We start from the raw sequence: 13,353 nt of genomic DNA on the forward strand, positions 1-13,353 counted from the left end.
GGGAGGGACAGAGCTTTGTTTCCTGCTTGGGTCTGGCAGGTGCGTACTTGGGCATTGTGAAAGCCTGGGATGCCGACCAGACGGATGCCAACGGCCGCGTCGCCTTCAGTCTGACTGGGGATGGGGCCAGCAACTTTGAGATCCGCTCCACGTTCCTGGGCTCGGGCTGGAATGAGGGCAACGTGTCCCTGGTCTCAGATGTGAGCCTGGACTACGAGAGACCGCCCAGCAACTTCACACTGACCGTATTGGCGCAGAACGCAGCCGAATCGGAGGGGACGGGCTCCGCCACACTGCTGGTGGTCACAGAAGATGTGAACGACGAGGCTCCGAGCATCCTAGCGTCTTCCCTGAAAGAAGTCCGGGTGCCGGAGCACCAAGGCAAGCAGGGCGGCCTCGTGGCCCGTGTGGAGGCCCAGGATCCCGACACGAACGCCTTGCTGGAAATTCGTCTTCAGGACACGGTCTGCTTGAAGAAGGGGGTGGATGTGGGCGACGTGTGCCATGGCTGGTTCAGGCTGGTCCCCAATGGGAGCGTCTACATCAACGACAGCATGGCCATCGACTATGAAGTCTGTGACCTGGTCAGGCTGCTGCTCCAGGCCTGGGATCTGCACACAGCCGAGGGCTTCCCTGCCAGCAGCCCTAATGGTGGGGACTCTGCTCAGGCCGATGGAGGACAAAGGCCGGGAGCGAGGGATGCCAGGGTGGGGAGGAGGCGGGCACCTTGCTCTGGGACTGACTCCGTTTTCTGCTTTTGCAGAGACTCTGCCAATCACCATCTTGGACGTGAATGACCATCCACCCCAGTTCTTGCCGACTAATGAGACATTTGGTGAGGAATAACCACTTTTCTCTGTTTCTCCATATCCTGGTCCTCTTGCTGTCCCTGGGGCATCCTCAACTTGATTAGTCCCAAACCAGGGAACTTGATGAGGAGGCAATAGTGAGGTCCTCTTCCCCACCTCGGTGCACCTTTGTAAGTCAGAATGATCTGTATTTAAGACATGCCTTTGACATGCACAGGCTGGAGACCCTGGAGAAGTCACTTAAGCTCTCAGTTCTCCAAGTAACTCTAAATTGTAGAGAGACCTGCAGAAGTTTCCTTAACCCACAATTTCCCATATTAATGAAACCTGTTCATACCACTACCCTCCCACTAGCATCCTCAGAATGCCCCTTGCTTCTTGTCCCCAAGTCTTGACATTTGTTGATTTTACTCATCTTGTGTCCTCTCTGTAGTGATCATACCAGAAGTTCTTTCTCTGAATCAACAGGTGGCTTCTGTGGAGGTAAGAGGTCCCATTCCTTGGGACTTTGGGACTTCAGCCGCTTGAATTTCTTTTTTTTTTAAATTTAAAATAATTTTTATTTATAGAACCCATGCCTGGGTAATTTTTTACAGCATTATCCCTTGCATTCACTTCTGTTCTGATTTTTCCCCTCCCTCCCTCCAGCCCCTCCCCCAGATGGCAAGCAGTCCTATACATGTTAGATATGTTGCAGTATATCCTAGATACAATATACGTGTGCAGAACCGAACAGTTCTTTTGTTGCACAGGGAGAATTGGATTCAGAAGGTAAAAATAACCCGGGAAGAAAAACAAAATGCAAGCAGTTTATATTCATTTCCCAGTGTTCTTTCTTTGAATGTAGCTGCTTCTATCCATCTTTGATCAATTAAAGCTCTCTTTATCGAAGAGATCCACTTCCATCAGAATACATCCTCAAACAGTATCGTCGTTGAGGTATATAATGATCTCCTGGTTCTGCTCATTTCACTTAGCATCAGTTCATGTAAATCTTGCCAGTCCTCTCTGTATTCATCCTGCTGGTCGTTCCTTACAGAACAATAATATTCCATAACATTCATATACCACAATTTACCCAGCCATTCTCCAATTGATGGACATCTACTCAGTTTTCAGTTTCTGGCCACTACAAACAGGGCTGCCACAAACATTTTGGCACATACAGGTCCCTTTCCTTTCTTTAGTATCTCTTTGGGGTATAAGCCCAGTAGAAACACTGCTGGATCAAAGGGTATGCACAGTTTGATAACTTTTTGAGCATAGTTCCAAATTGCTCTCCAGAATCAGCCGCTTGAATTTCTAGGTGATAACGTGATGAATGCATTGGAATTTTGGCCTAGGAACTAGAGTTCTAGTTCCCCTCTGCCATTGCTTCTCTGTGTAATTTTAGACAAGTCATTTCCCTTTTTTCTTATTTGTAAAAAAAAAAAGAATTAGATTTGATGATCTTTGGCTTCTCTTTCAGTTCTGGGAAAACCCTGAAACTCTCATTATCTGGCCACTATTCTCATCCTCTTTTCCAAGTCTCAAGACCAGAAGGATCCAGACTAGGTGACTCTATGGTGCTCTTTTTCACAGGCCACAGACAAGGATGATGGAGTTAATGCAGACCTCAACTTCTTCATTGACCAGATAGAATTCATCCCCAAGGATGGTCCCAGAATCCCCTTTGAAGGCCTGTTCCGGATCAAGTCTTCATCTGAAGGCGACATATACACAGGCAGCATAGTGTAACCTGGGGAAGAGGGTCCCGGAGTTGGGAATTGAAGAGGAGCAAGTGGCTTTTGGGGGAGGGATAATTAGAACTTTCCAATAGTGGAATAAAGGGGTGGTAATTGGCCATTGAACAGGTCTTCAGGTGAAGGTTGGATAACCACTTTAGGGGAATATTTTAGAGAAAATTCCATGCAGTCATGGGTTAGCCTACATTGCTCATGTGGTCTCTTCCAATTCTGACATTTTTGGTTCTGGGTTGCTTTGGTAGGTAGTAAGGTCCCTGCAGATGTCCAAACAAGCTGGGGTATCTGTTGAGAATACCCTGCATTGCATAAAACACTGGACTAAGCCATTTCTAGCTTTAAGAATCTATCATTCTAAATGGGCAGAGGCTGGGACTAATTATGAAGGGGGGATTTTCTGAGCATAGTGGAGGGGAGCTCTTGGCCCTAATCTTGAGTTGGAACTTTTCCCAGGGTGGTGACTACTCTTGACGTTACCCTCAAGGGAACCTATCAGTTAACAATCAGGGTCCAAGATAAATCTATTGACAACCCACCTCTGACAGCGAACACCTCCCTGAATGTGAGTAGATGACCTCAGAGTCCCTTGCCTTCCTTCCCTCCCAAGACCTTTGGCCTGCTAGCTCTTTAGCCCTATCCCAGGCACCATCCCCCCAAATGTTGTGGAGACCCTCGCTCCATGATCTTATCTTTCTCAACCCCCTTTAGCTCTTTACTGTGGATCAGAGCTATCGTCTACGGCTTCAGTTCTCAACAGAAGCAACAGAAGTGGGAAGCAATACTAATGCGATCAAAGCGTATGGTCTGGGGCTAGCCTTCAATCTCAGGGGGCTTTGGGAGGAAAGGGACCCTGGAGGGAAATGGGACCCTGCCTCTGTGTGTCCATTCCTGAATGGGCCTGAGATACCAATATCCCAAAGTCAATCCCTATCCCAGACCTTCCCCTTATTTTTGCGCCTCCTCCCCTGTGCCCATAATCTGCCCTTTGCCCCATTCTGCCCAAGACCTGCCTTTGTTTCAGTGTCCATCCTCCATCTTGACCTGGTCTGTGTCTCTGTGCCTATCCCTGAGTCTGGTCCTGCCTGGATCAGGAAGCAACTCCCAGGCTGTGAGCTGGGACCAGGACAAGCCCTGGAGGGATAAAGGAGGTTCCGGCTCCTCTTGTCCCTCCATTGGTCTCTGCTTGGCTTCTAGTGCCCTGATGGAAGCAACAAGGACCACGGTCTACATTGTGAGCATCAAGGATCTTGAAACCCCAAATTCCAGGTGGGTGTTTTAAGCATAGAACGGGGCAGGGCAAGGAGGGCTTGGTATAGGTCTAGAATATAGGAAGGGTATACAAGAAAGGTAGGCACCTGGAATTGTAAGTAATAGAGATTGGAGACAGGTTAAGGACAGGGAGATAGTGATCCTCAGCCCAAGATGGGGATATTCAGCAACAATGTCAACCACTGCTTCCCCTCTTTTTAGGCTTCCTCTAGGTCTCTATCCATGGGGAAGTTGAGTCCTTCTCAGTAATTCATCTGGAAAGCAGGATTCACTCCTTAGAATTTGGATTCTAGCTTGCTTCCACGCTGGCCACTATGGCCTGGTCCAGAAATTGCAACTTTAGCTTCAGGAAAGTTCCCAGAGCCCTCTTCTCTAGATAATGCAGAGTCACAATATGTTAGAGCTGGAGGCAACCCAGAAAAGGTATCTCATGCAACCTGGACTTGAGCAAAAATTATCCTCTTCAGCAGCCCAGGAAAGTGATCAGCCACCTTCTCTTAAAGATATCTGGGGATGGAGAACTCTCTTCTCCCTGAAGGGATCCATTCCATTTTGGGATAGTTTTTATTGTTAGGAAGTTCTCCCTTGTTTTGAGCCTAAATGTCCCCCACCTCTATGCTGATGGCCACCTCTGCACACTCCCAGTTCATCCATGGCCTTCCTTAAATGTGATGCTTGGAACTTTATCTAGGATGCTCCGGAAGTAGCTGAGTAGGTCAGAGAACAACAAGGCTCTCACTTTCCACCCACTGGACATCTCTTTATTAAAGTAGTGTAAAATAATTCACTCAACAAATGTCTATTGAATAAGCTATTGATTGAATGAGCTCCAGAAGTTTATATTCCACTAGATGGAATAGATCATGAATATGATAAAAGATAGGGAGTGGTATGGAAGGAGGGAAGGAAGGAAGGCAGGAAAGAAGGAAGGAAAGAAAGAAGGAAGGAAGGAAGCATTTAAATAAGATCAAAAAAGTACCTTCTAGCACTTAAGCATCAGATCCTTTTAATTTCCCAAAGGCCACAGATATTATAAAACTCTGCTTGAAGAGTCCCCCAAAGAGAAAATACCTTTCTGAACCCAATTCTTCCACCTGGAGAGAAGTCCTAGATGTTATCTTCTACATGTTATCCTACATATTATCTTCTGGATCTTCTCTGTGATCACAATATCTATCTTAGACACACTTAATCATCTACTTTGTTCCCTGAGAACCCTCAAAAGTCTTTAGATGCCTCATGAAGTTTCTAATCTAGTCATAGTATCAATAGTCAATTCCTTACAGGTCTTACTACCAATATTCTTAAACAGTCCCTTTCCTCAAAATGCTTAGTCCAGGAGTAGAGATAAAACATAGGCATAAATAGCTAGCTAGCATAAGGCAGAACAAGGTACTGTCTAAATGAAAAAGACCTGGTTGGGAGGAGAATATTACTCTACTTCAAGTTCTGTGAATCCACAGTGTAATGTGATACATAAAAGGGGAAAAATGAATTTCATCTTAGGATAGATTAAGAGAGGTGTCCTGACCAGAATGAGAGAGTTCTCTGCCTTAGCTAGGACACATCTGGATTGCCTTCAGTTCTGGGCTTTTCATTTTAGGAAAGACATTGACAAATCAGAGTATGTACAGAAAAGGGCAATAAGAATGGTGAGAGGGATGAGAGTCATAAAAGCGTTGTTCAAAGGAACTGGAGAGGTTACGATTAGAGAAGACTGGGATAAAGATTGGGTCATGATAGCTATAACACTGTGCTCAAAGGGTTGCAGTGAAGGAAAAGGATTAAATTCTGTTTGGCTTCATGGTCTAGAGCTAGGAACAATGGGTAGAAGAGAATAGTTTAAAGTTAGAGAGAAGGAAGAACTTGCTAACAAATAAGATAGGAATGGGCTAACTTGGAAGGGAATGAGTTTTCTTTCACTAGGATTTTTCTAGCAGAGCCCTGTTACCTCCGGGGTCCTTTCCCACCCTTAGATTCTAGAACCGTAGATTCTCTTCCCATGTTTTAACTCCTTCTGTCTGTGGTTCTCTCAGAGCTAAGGGCTTATCTTATATGGACGCCTACTTTGTATACAGCAATGGAACAGCCTTGACCCTCAATGATCTCAACATGTAAGTTGTTTGAGTGACATGGGTGATGGTGTATTTCTGGAGGGGAAAGGCAACAAGCTTTCAGGATCAGCTTCCTGCTTTAGGGATAAGCAGAGTGTCCAGTATCTTGAGCAGGAGCCTAACTGGTTTTCTCTTGGCTAGGTACATCCGGAGTGACCAGGAAGTGTTAGCCACACTGCTACGACTTGGGCTGGTAGTGATTGTGAGTACCTTTAGTCAGGGAGAGAGGAGGGAGGAGTTGAAAAATTGGAGCTGAAAAGAGCCGAAAAGGGGGGAAAGGAGTTAGAGGGAGGGCAAGGGATAGGGAATGGGAATTGGGGAATGGAGGAGGGTTGTCAGGGATTGGAGCTAGTGAGAAAAGTCTAGTGGATAGGATGAGAGCTGGAGGGAGATGAAGAATGGGAGATGGAGGTAACAAAGTCCTTTGTACCTTCTAGGGCTCTGGAGAAGAGATAAAGCAGGACAAAGACAAGGAGTTCCTCAGCATCATTGCTGGACTGGGGGGTGCCTTGATACTTCTCATCATCATCATGGTTGTATCTTTAGTGTGCACCAGGAAAAGGTCAGCAGCTTGGGAACCTCAAGTTGCCCCTGTATCCCATCTCTGCAAACAGATACCCTGCCCCCATTCCCCACCACCACATTTCTGCCTGTGACTCAATTCGCTTCTTTCTTGCTCTTCAGCTACAAAAGAAAGCTTAGAGCTGTGAAGGCTCGTAAAGAAGCCATGAAGACAAATGAAATACTCACCAGGCAGACTCTTGCAATCCCTGGGACAAACCTGTTTAATGCAGAGAAGTGAGCAGCATACCTGGACTGACTGGTGATGATGATGATAGGATTAAGGGTGGGGACTGCTTAAAATGTTCAGTCTCCTGGTCCTGGGAAAGTGACTGGAGAAAGGGTTAATGAGGATTGGCAACTAGGTGGCTCAGTGGATAGATGCTGGACTTGGAGTCAGCAAGATGCAAGTTCCCAGGCATTTATTTAGATGTGAAATCTGGGCAGTGGAAACCTCCTCAGTCTCAGTTTGCTTATCCATACATGGGGATAATCTCTCTCTCTCTCTCTCTCTCTCTCTCTCTCTCTCTCTCTCTCTCTCTCTCTCTCTTTCTCTCTCTCTCTCTCTCTCTCTCTTTCTCTCTCTCTCTCTCTCTCTCTCTCTCTCTCTCTTTCTCTCTCTCTCTCTCTCTCTCTCTCTTTCTCTCTCTCTCTCTTTCTCTCTCTCTCTCTCTCTCTCTCTCTTTCTCTCTCTCTCTCTCTCTCTCTTTCTCTCTCTCTCTCTCTCTCTGTCTCTCTCTGTCTCTCTCTCTCTCTCTCTCTCTGTGTATGTGTCACTGTCTCTGTCTCTGTCTTTCTCACTCTCTCCTCTCTCTGTCTGTCTCTGTCTCTGTGTCTTTTTCTATCTCTGTCTTTCTCTCTCTCCTCTCTCTGTCTCTGTCTCTTTCTCTTTCTCCTCCCTCCCCCTCTCTCTCTCTCCTCTTCTTCTCTCTCCCCTTTCTCTTTTCTCTCCTTTCTCTTTTCTCTCAATCTCTATCTCAAGCTCTCTCTCCTTTCTCTTCTCTTTCTCTCTCTCCTTCCTCTTCTCTAATTCTCTCTCTCCCCCCCCATTCTTTTTCTCTGTGTCTCTGTGTGTCTCTCTCTGTGTGTCTGTCTGTCTCTGACTTTCTGTCTCTTTCTGCCTTTGACTTTCTGTCTTTTTCTTTTGTTTTCCTGTCTCCCTCTCTCTTGTAGTGAAGCTCAAAAGAGATGGCATGTAAATGCTTTTTAAAATCTTATTTATGGGGCAGCTAGATGGCACAGTGAATAGAACACTAGCCCTGAAGTCAGGAGGACCCAAGTTCAAATCTGGCCTCAGACACTTAATACTTCCTAGCTGTATGACCCTAGTCAAGTCACTTAATCCCAATTACCTCATCAAACAAACAAACCACAGCCTTATTTATCTATAAGTGCTAATTATTGTTGTTACTATTATGAACATTGAGAATAGACAAGGAGAAACTGTTCAGTTCTGGGAGCCAATATCCTGAGGCATAATAATAATAGACATCTGTATAGTACTTTAATGTTTGCAAAACACTTTACAAACATCCACTCTCACATCAGTCCTGGGAGGTAAGGTTATTCATGAAGACACCAAAGACCAGAGAAGTCAAATGATTTGCCCACAATCACACAGCTAGAGTCAAAGGCAACAGGATTCCAATCCATTGCTTCCTTGCTCCTAGTCCAGCATATTATCTATTGGACAACAGGATAGCAAGATCTTCTATCTTTGACCTGGGGACCCTGAGTTTTAGTCCAGGGATCAAATGGAATCATAAAACTATGGAGTCTAAAATTGGAAGGGACGTTAGTGCTATCGAGTCCAACCTCTTTAATTTAGAAAAGAAACGAAGACTTTAAACACACACACACACACACACACACACACACTTCAATATTTATTGACTTCTTCATGATTCTTTGAAACACAGGTATTATTATCTCTATTTCACAGACCAAGAAACTAAGAACTGAGTATGAGAATTATCCTTATTTTATAAATGAGGACCTGGGACCTAAAAGGTTAATTGAGTTCCTCAAAGTTTCTCAAGTAGCAAGTGTTAGAATCAGGGTTTGTGCTAAAATCTCTTCTGACTTCAAATCGTGGACTTTATCATATCTGTGTGACCCGGGGCCAGGCCTTTCCTTTCCTTGGGCTTCTTTATGTTTAGAAAGAGGGTTATGAGACAGATGGTTTCTCAAGTTCCTTCCAGTTTTGACAAGTTCTGAATTTTAAGCTGAAGTTCACATAGAGGAGGGTTCCAGGATTAGGACAGGACTGGAAATCTCACCACAGGAAAACCTTTTAAAAGAACTGGGGATGTTTAACTTAGAAAAGGGAAGAGTTAGGGGAGATCTTGTAGCTATCTTCAAGTATCTGAGGTATGATCATGGGGAAGAAGGCAGATTTTGGCTTAATAAAAGGGAAGAATTCCAATAAGTGGAACTGAAACAATTTGGCAGAGTATCAAGAGCATTAGATGGGTAATTAAGAAATTGGGCTTCAAGTCACAGGCCTGCCACTTTTGATGAACCCTCTGGAGGAGTTAGAAGAAGATGATAGAATTTTGTATCTAGAGGTAGAAGGTACATCAGAGGTCACAAGACCAGCTTCCTAGTTTTGTAGATGAATAAATCAAGATCCATGAAAGTTTTTTTTAAAAACTTTTTATTGACAGAAGATCCATGAAAGTTAAGCGATCCCCCCACCAAGGTCATGCAGGCAATAAGCATCAGAGTCGGAATTTGAATCTGGGCTCTCTGACTCCAGAGCTAAGTGTTTTTCTCCCCACTGTTTCATGCTATTAACTGGTGGTGGAGAAGGAAAAGAAATACATTAGATAATTTCCTTCCAGCTCTAATATTCCATGATTCTATGATCATTGTCATATGAGGATCACATACAAAGTAGTGAGTTGTCTGTTGCTGGAGATGCTCAAACAGAGAGTCTGGATAGCTATCTGTCAAGGAAATTTTTGCACTTGGGGAGGCTGTAGTAAAATCATTGATTTAACACTGGAAAGGCCGTTAGGGGTAGTTAGCCCCAGAGGTCCTTCCCAGCTCTCAGCTTCTTTGATTCCTCCAGAGCCAACCCCATGCTCAATCTCTCTTCGATGGATCTCGGCTTTGAATCTCTTTCTTCCCGTAATGAAGATGATGTTACCAGGTGAGTAGCCCCTCTTTTTGTCCTTCTTGCCTGATCACTTTATGACTGACTTGCTCCTCCTGAGGGACTCAAGTGGTTTATAAAGTTAATCTGCCTCTATAAAGGGCTGGGTTTAAGGAGATATCAGCCCTGGGGGATCCCTGGGGTCCTGTTCATCAGGGAGAATCCCTTCACCCCAAGCTAAGGCTTTTGTTCTGCCTCCCTTCAAACTCAGCCTTCTCTTCCAGCATCAACTCCTTGGATGAGAACAAGGTGGATACAGATATGGATATAATCATGGACACGGACATAGTGAAGGAGCACAAGGTGAGAAAGGGAAGGAGATAAAATTCCTAATCCTTGAATCAGATTCCATGTAGCTCTGGTCCACAGGGAAGAAAGTCATAAAGGATTTCTTTACTGACCCAATAATTAATTCTTCAGGGGCCCAGCAGGAACTTTTACAGCCAATCATTAAAACGATGGTGGTCAAAGCCCTTTTCACAATTATTACCTCCACCATCATTACTCAATTCAATTCAACAAGCATTTATTAAATATCTTCTATGAGAAATATCCTTGCTTAGCAACGAGGTAAATAAAAAGGGAGGAAGGACTCACAATTTTTCTATGAGATCTAGTAGAGGGTTAGGGCCTCATCCACAAATAACAAGATAGTTCCTCAGTTTTCTCATCTGTCAAATGAAAGGTTTAAACTAGATGAATTTTGAGGTCCTCTCCAACTTTGATATGCTCCAGTATAATTGTTCCCAGAATTGATACTCTATGTTCTATGGAAAGACCCTACCAGCTGTGATAATCTATTTTAAGGTTTCCCCACCTTGATCATTTAAATCCAAAGGAATCCAAGTTTTTGTTATTCTGTGAGCCTGTTAGAGGTTCAACATCCTCCCGATCACACCATAATTTCCTTTGTATTTTGAATTACACCCTACTTGTCAACAAACAGATCAGCATATAGTCAGCCCATCCTTTACATGTCTGCTTTCCCACATATTTGGCTCAGATGCCATTTCTTACCATCATCTTTAATAATCATAATTATATAGAACTTTAATATTTGTAAAAACTTGTCCCACAGAATTCCTAAAAGATGTAGTTAGAACAAACAAAAATCAGTATTCCCATCCCAATTTTACAAACAGGGAAATAAATTAGAATCCAGGTCTTTTAACTTCAATTCTTTTAGAGTGGCTGAGATGAGTGTTTTTTTTAAAGGGAATTTTGACTAAAAGACAAAGAAAAAGGGAAAACAATTTCAGAGAGGTTTTTACCACCCAATTTCTGTTCCCAGGTAGGTTTGGCCTGGGCAGTGGGCTTCCCAACCTAAATTCGCAGGCTTAATATTGTGGAGTTGAAATCTAAGGCCTGAGCTGAAATTTTGGCTCTGCCGCTTTGGGCCTACTTTCCTGATCTATAAAATAAAAGAGGAGCTTTCTTAAGGTCTCCTACACCTTCAAATTTTAAGATCCCTATGGAAGCTCTAGTCCCAGGCCAACTTCTTTCCATTGCCTTCTGCCAGACTCTCCAGTATCTCCCTACAGCCCTTTTTCCTTAGTCCCTGAGCTCCTCCTCTAGGGAAATGGCCTGGGTTGGGCTAGGGAGGGACCTCTCATGATCTCTATGGCACTGGAAGTGGAGAAAACTTTGAGCAAGTCTCTTACCTACTCTGGGCCTCAATTTACCTCCCTATTTGAATGATGGTTTGGGGCTAGATGGTCGCTAAGGTTCCTTCTTGCTCTAACAAACTATGTTTGGGAGGGTATGATTGCAGCTGGGATGAAGCCAAGGGAATTCTGTGCAAAGTTTTAGCCTTTAGGTTCCTCATGGGGCCTTCAAATGTTCCACTGTTTATCGGGGAATGGAAAAGATTCAGTCAGAAAAAAGTCCAGCAATAATCTGGGAGAAAGAGAGAGAAGGGAGGAGGAAGAAGGGAGGAATAAAGAAAAAGAGTAAGGAAGGAAAGGAAGAAGAGAGAAAAGGAGAGACAGAGAGAAACAGACAGATACAGAGACAGAAACAGAAACAGAGAGAGGAGGGAAAGACAGAGACAGAGAGAAGAGGGAGGGAAAGAGATAGAAAGAAAAAGTGAGAGAAGAGAGAGAAAGAGCAGGAAGAGAGAGAGAGGAAGAGAGACAGCAGTCAGAAAATGTAAGATGTCTCTCCTGGAAGGCCCAGGCCCCTGAGACATTGAAAAGTTCCAGAAGGGGGACTGAACCACTTTGATGCTGTCCCCTAGCAGGATTGTAGTGCCTCAGGTCACCCCAGTCACCCCAAGAGTGATTTAAAATGTTAATTTTTCACATAAGAAAACCATGGACACATATGAGTTTCATTTTAAGAATATTTTTATTCTCAAAACAGAGAATTAACAAAACAGAATTTACTTTTCAGAAGAGCTCACTACAGTCCTCCTTTAAGTAGCAAGCTCCACTCATACATTTAAAATTGGGTTTGAGTTACAAACACTTGGTTCACACAAATAAATACTATATATTTTTTTGCTTAGAGCAAGGCACTCCTGCACATGTTCTTCCCCCTTCCTTCCTGCCTTTACTCTATACCTAGAATGCCCCATCTGAGTCTGCTGAAATCTTCCTCTTCTCATCCTTCAAGGCTCAGCTGGAATTCTTCCACCTTCAATGAGTTTTCTTTGATAACCCGACCACCTCTGACCTAATGCTTACACTCCTTCAGTAGTTACTCCTTGCTACCATATAATGTAGCTACTTGTACTCCATGACATATCTCCTCTGCCAGACTCTGAGCGCTCTAGGTCAGGCATCAATATTTTCATTATTACTGTCTTTAATCCCCCTCATCCCTCCCCCTTTGTTCCTACTTAGCATAGGGCACAAGGTCTTGTGCATAATTTGATACAAAAATCATTTGCTGATTGAATTCCTGACTGAGCACACTGACCTGGGGATAGGGGGTGAAGGGCAAGTTCCTTCAGACCAGAAATGATGGTGGAAAAGCCACTCTCACAAGCCTTGATCCTTGGGGGCTGGCCAGGGTGTGGCAGTTCAATGGGACCCATTTCTTGGTTCTAGGGGGTCCCCTATCCCTTTCCATGTCTCCCATCCCCAGAATCCTGGAATCCTCAGATCTGTCCTTCCAGGTCCTAGGACAATGTCTACCCAGAGGTCTGGGTTTGGTGGGTCTGAATGTCCTTCTCCATCTCCCCCTCAATCCTGCTACCACCACGGAGATTCCAGCCTATCTCCTCGGTGAGCAGGTCAGGGGAATGGAACTTTTCCTCACCTTTCATTGGCACTGGCCTCTGCCTCCCTAGGAGAACCCAGAGTTGACTGACACTGAGCCGCTGACCACGGTGCTGAAGGCAGGAAAGGACAAAAATCAAGAAAAAGACAAGTTGGTGCTGAAATTGGGTGAAGTCAACATGGCTCTGGATACCACTGACCTCTGACCCTGCCTATGCCCCCTGCCTCCCTCCACCCCCTCCTGAGGTCACCCCCTGTCTCTGATTCCCCCAGAACACACACCGTGTGCTCTGCCCTCCAGGACAATCTGCTTTTAGGACAGAGAGCCACTGAAACTCAGGGCTTCTCTGCTGTGTCTTATCTCTCATCTGGCCTGGGGGCTGCCTCAGCATGTGTCTACATTAAATTAATTCTCTTGTACGAATTGTATAGTTTCTTTTCCTTTCTTTTCCCCTTCACTCCCACTCCCAATTCAATCAA

The 13,353-nt window shown here is 44.6% G+C and overlaps 1 protein-coding gene across 1 annotated transcript in view; it reads left to right on the forward strand.

The window, feature by feature from the left end:
* CDHR2 (cadherin related family member 2) overlaps positions 1-13,297 on the forward strand; it is a 52,838-nt gene extending 39,541 nt beyond the window's left edge. The window contains exons 19-32 of the mRNA XM_051979001.1: positions 40-651; positions 764-835; positions 1,243-1,292; positions 2,391-2,542; positions 3,005-3,113; positions 3,260-3,348; positions 3,746-3,817; positions 5,857-5,934; positions 6,076-6,136; positions 6,372-6,496; positions 6,619-6,732; positions 9,569-9,649; positions 9,877-9,955; positions 12,945-13,297. Of these exons, the coding sequence (XP_051834961.1) occupies positions 40-651; positions 764-835; positions 1,243-1,292; positions 2,391-2,542; positions 3,005-3,113; positions 3,260-3,348; positions 3,746-3,817; positions 5,857-5,934; positions 6,076-6,136; positions 6,372-6,496; positions 6,619-6,732; positions 9,569-9,649; positions 9,877-9,955; positions 12,945-13,079 (1,829 nt within the window). The 3' untranslated portion in view covers positions 13,080-13,297. The remainder of the gene's footprint in view (positions 1-39; positions 652-763; positions 836-1,242; positions 1,293-2,390; positions 2,543-3,004; positions 3,114-3,259; positions 3,349-3,745; positions 3,818-5,856; positions 5,935-6,075; positions 6,137-6,371; positions 6,497-6,618; positions 6,733-9,568; positions 9,650-9,876; positions 9,956-12,944) is intronic.
* Positions 13,298-13,353: the final 56 nt, after the last annotated feature.

The sequence above is a fragment of the Antechinus flavipes genome, chromosome 2, assembly GCF_016432865.1.
Source record: "Antechinus flavipes isolate AdamAnt ecotype Samford, QLD, Australia chromosome 2, AdamAnt_v2, whole genome shotgun sequence".
In the NCBI taxonomy this organism is placed as follows: domain Eukaryota; kingdom Metazoa; phylum Chordata; class Mammalia; order Dasyuromorphia; family Dasyuridae; genus Antechinus; species Antechinus flavipes.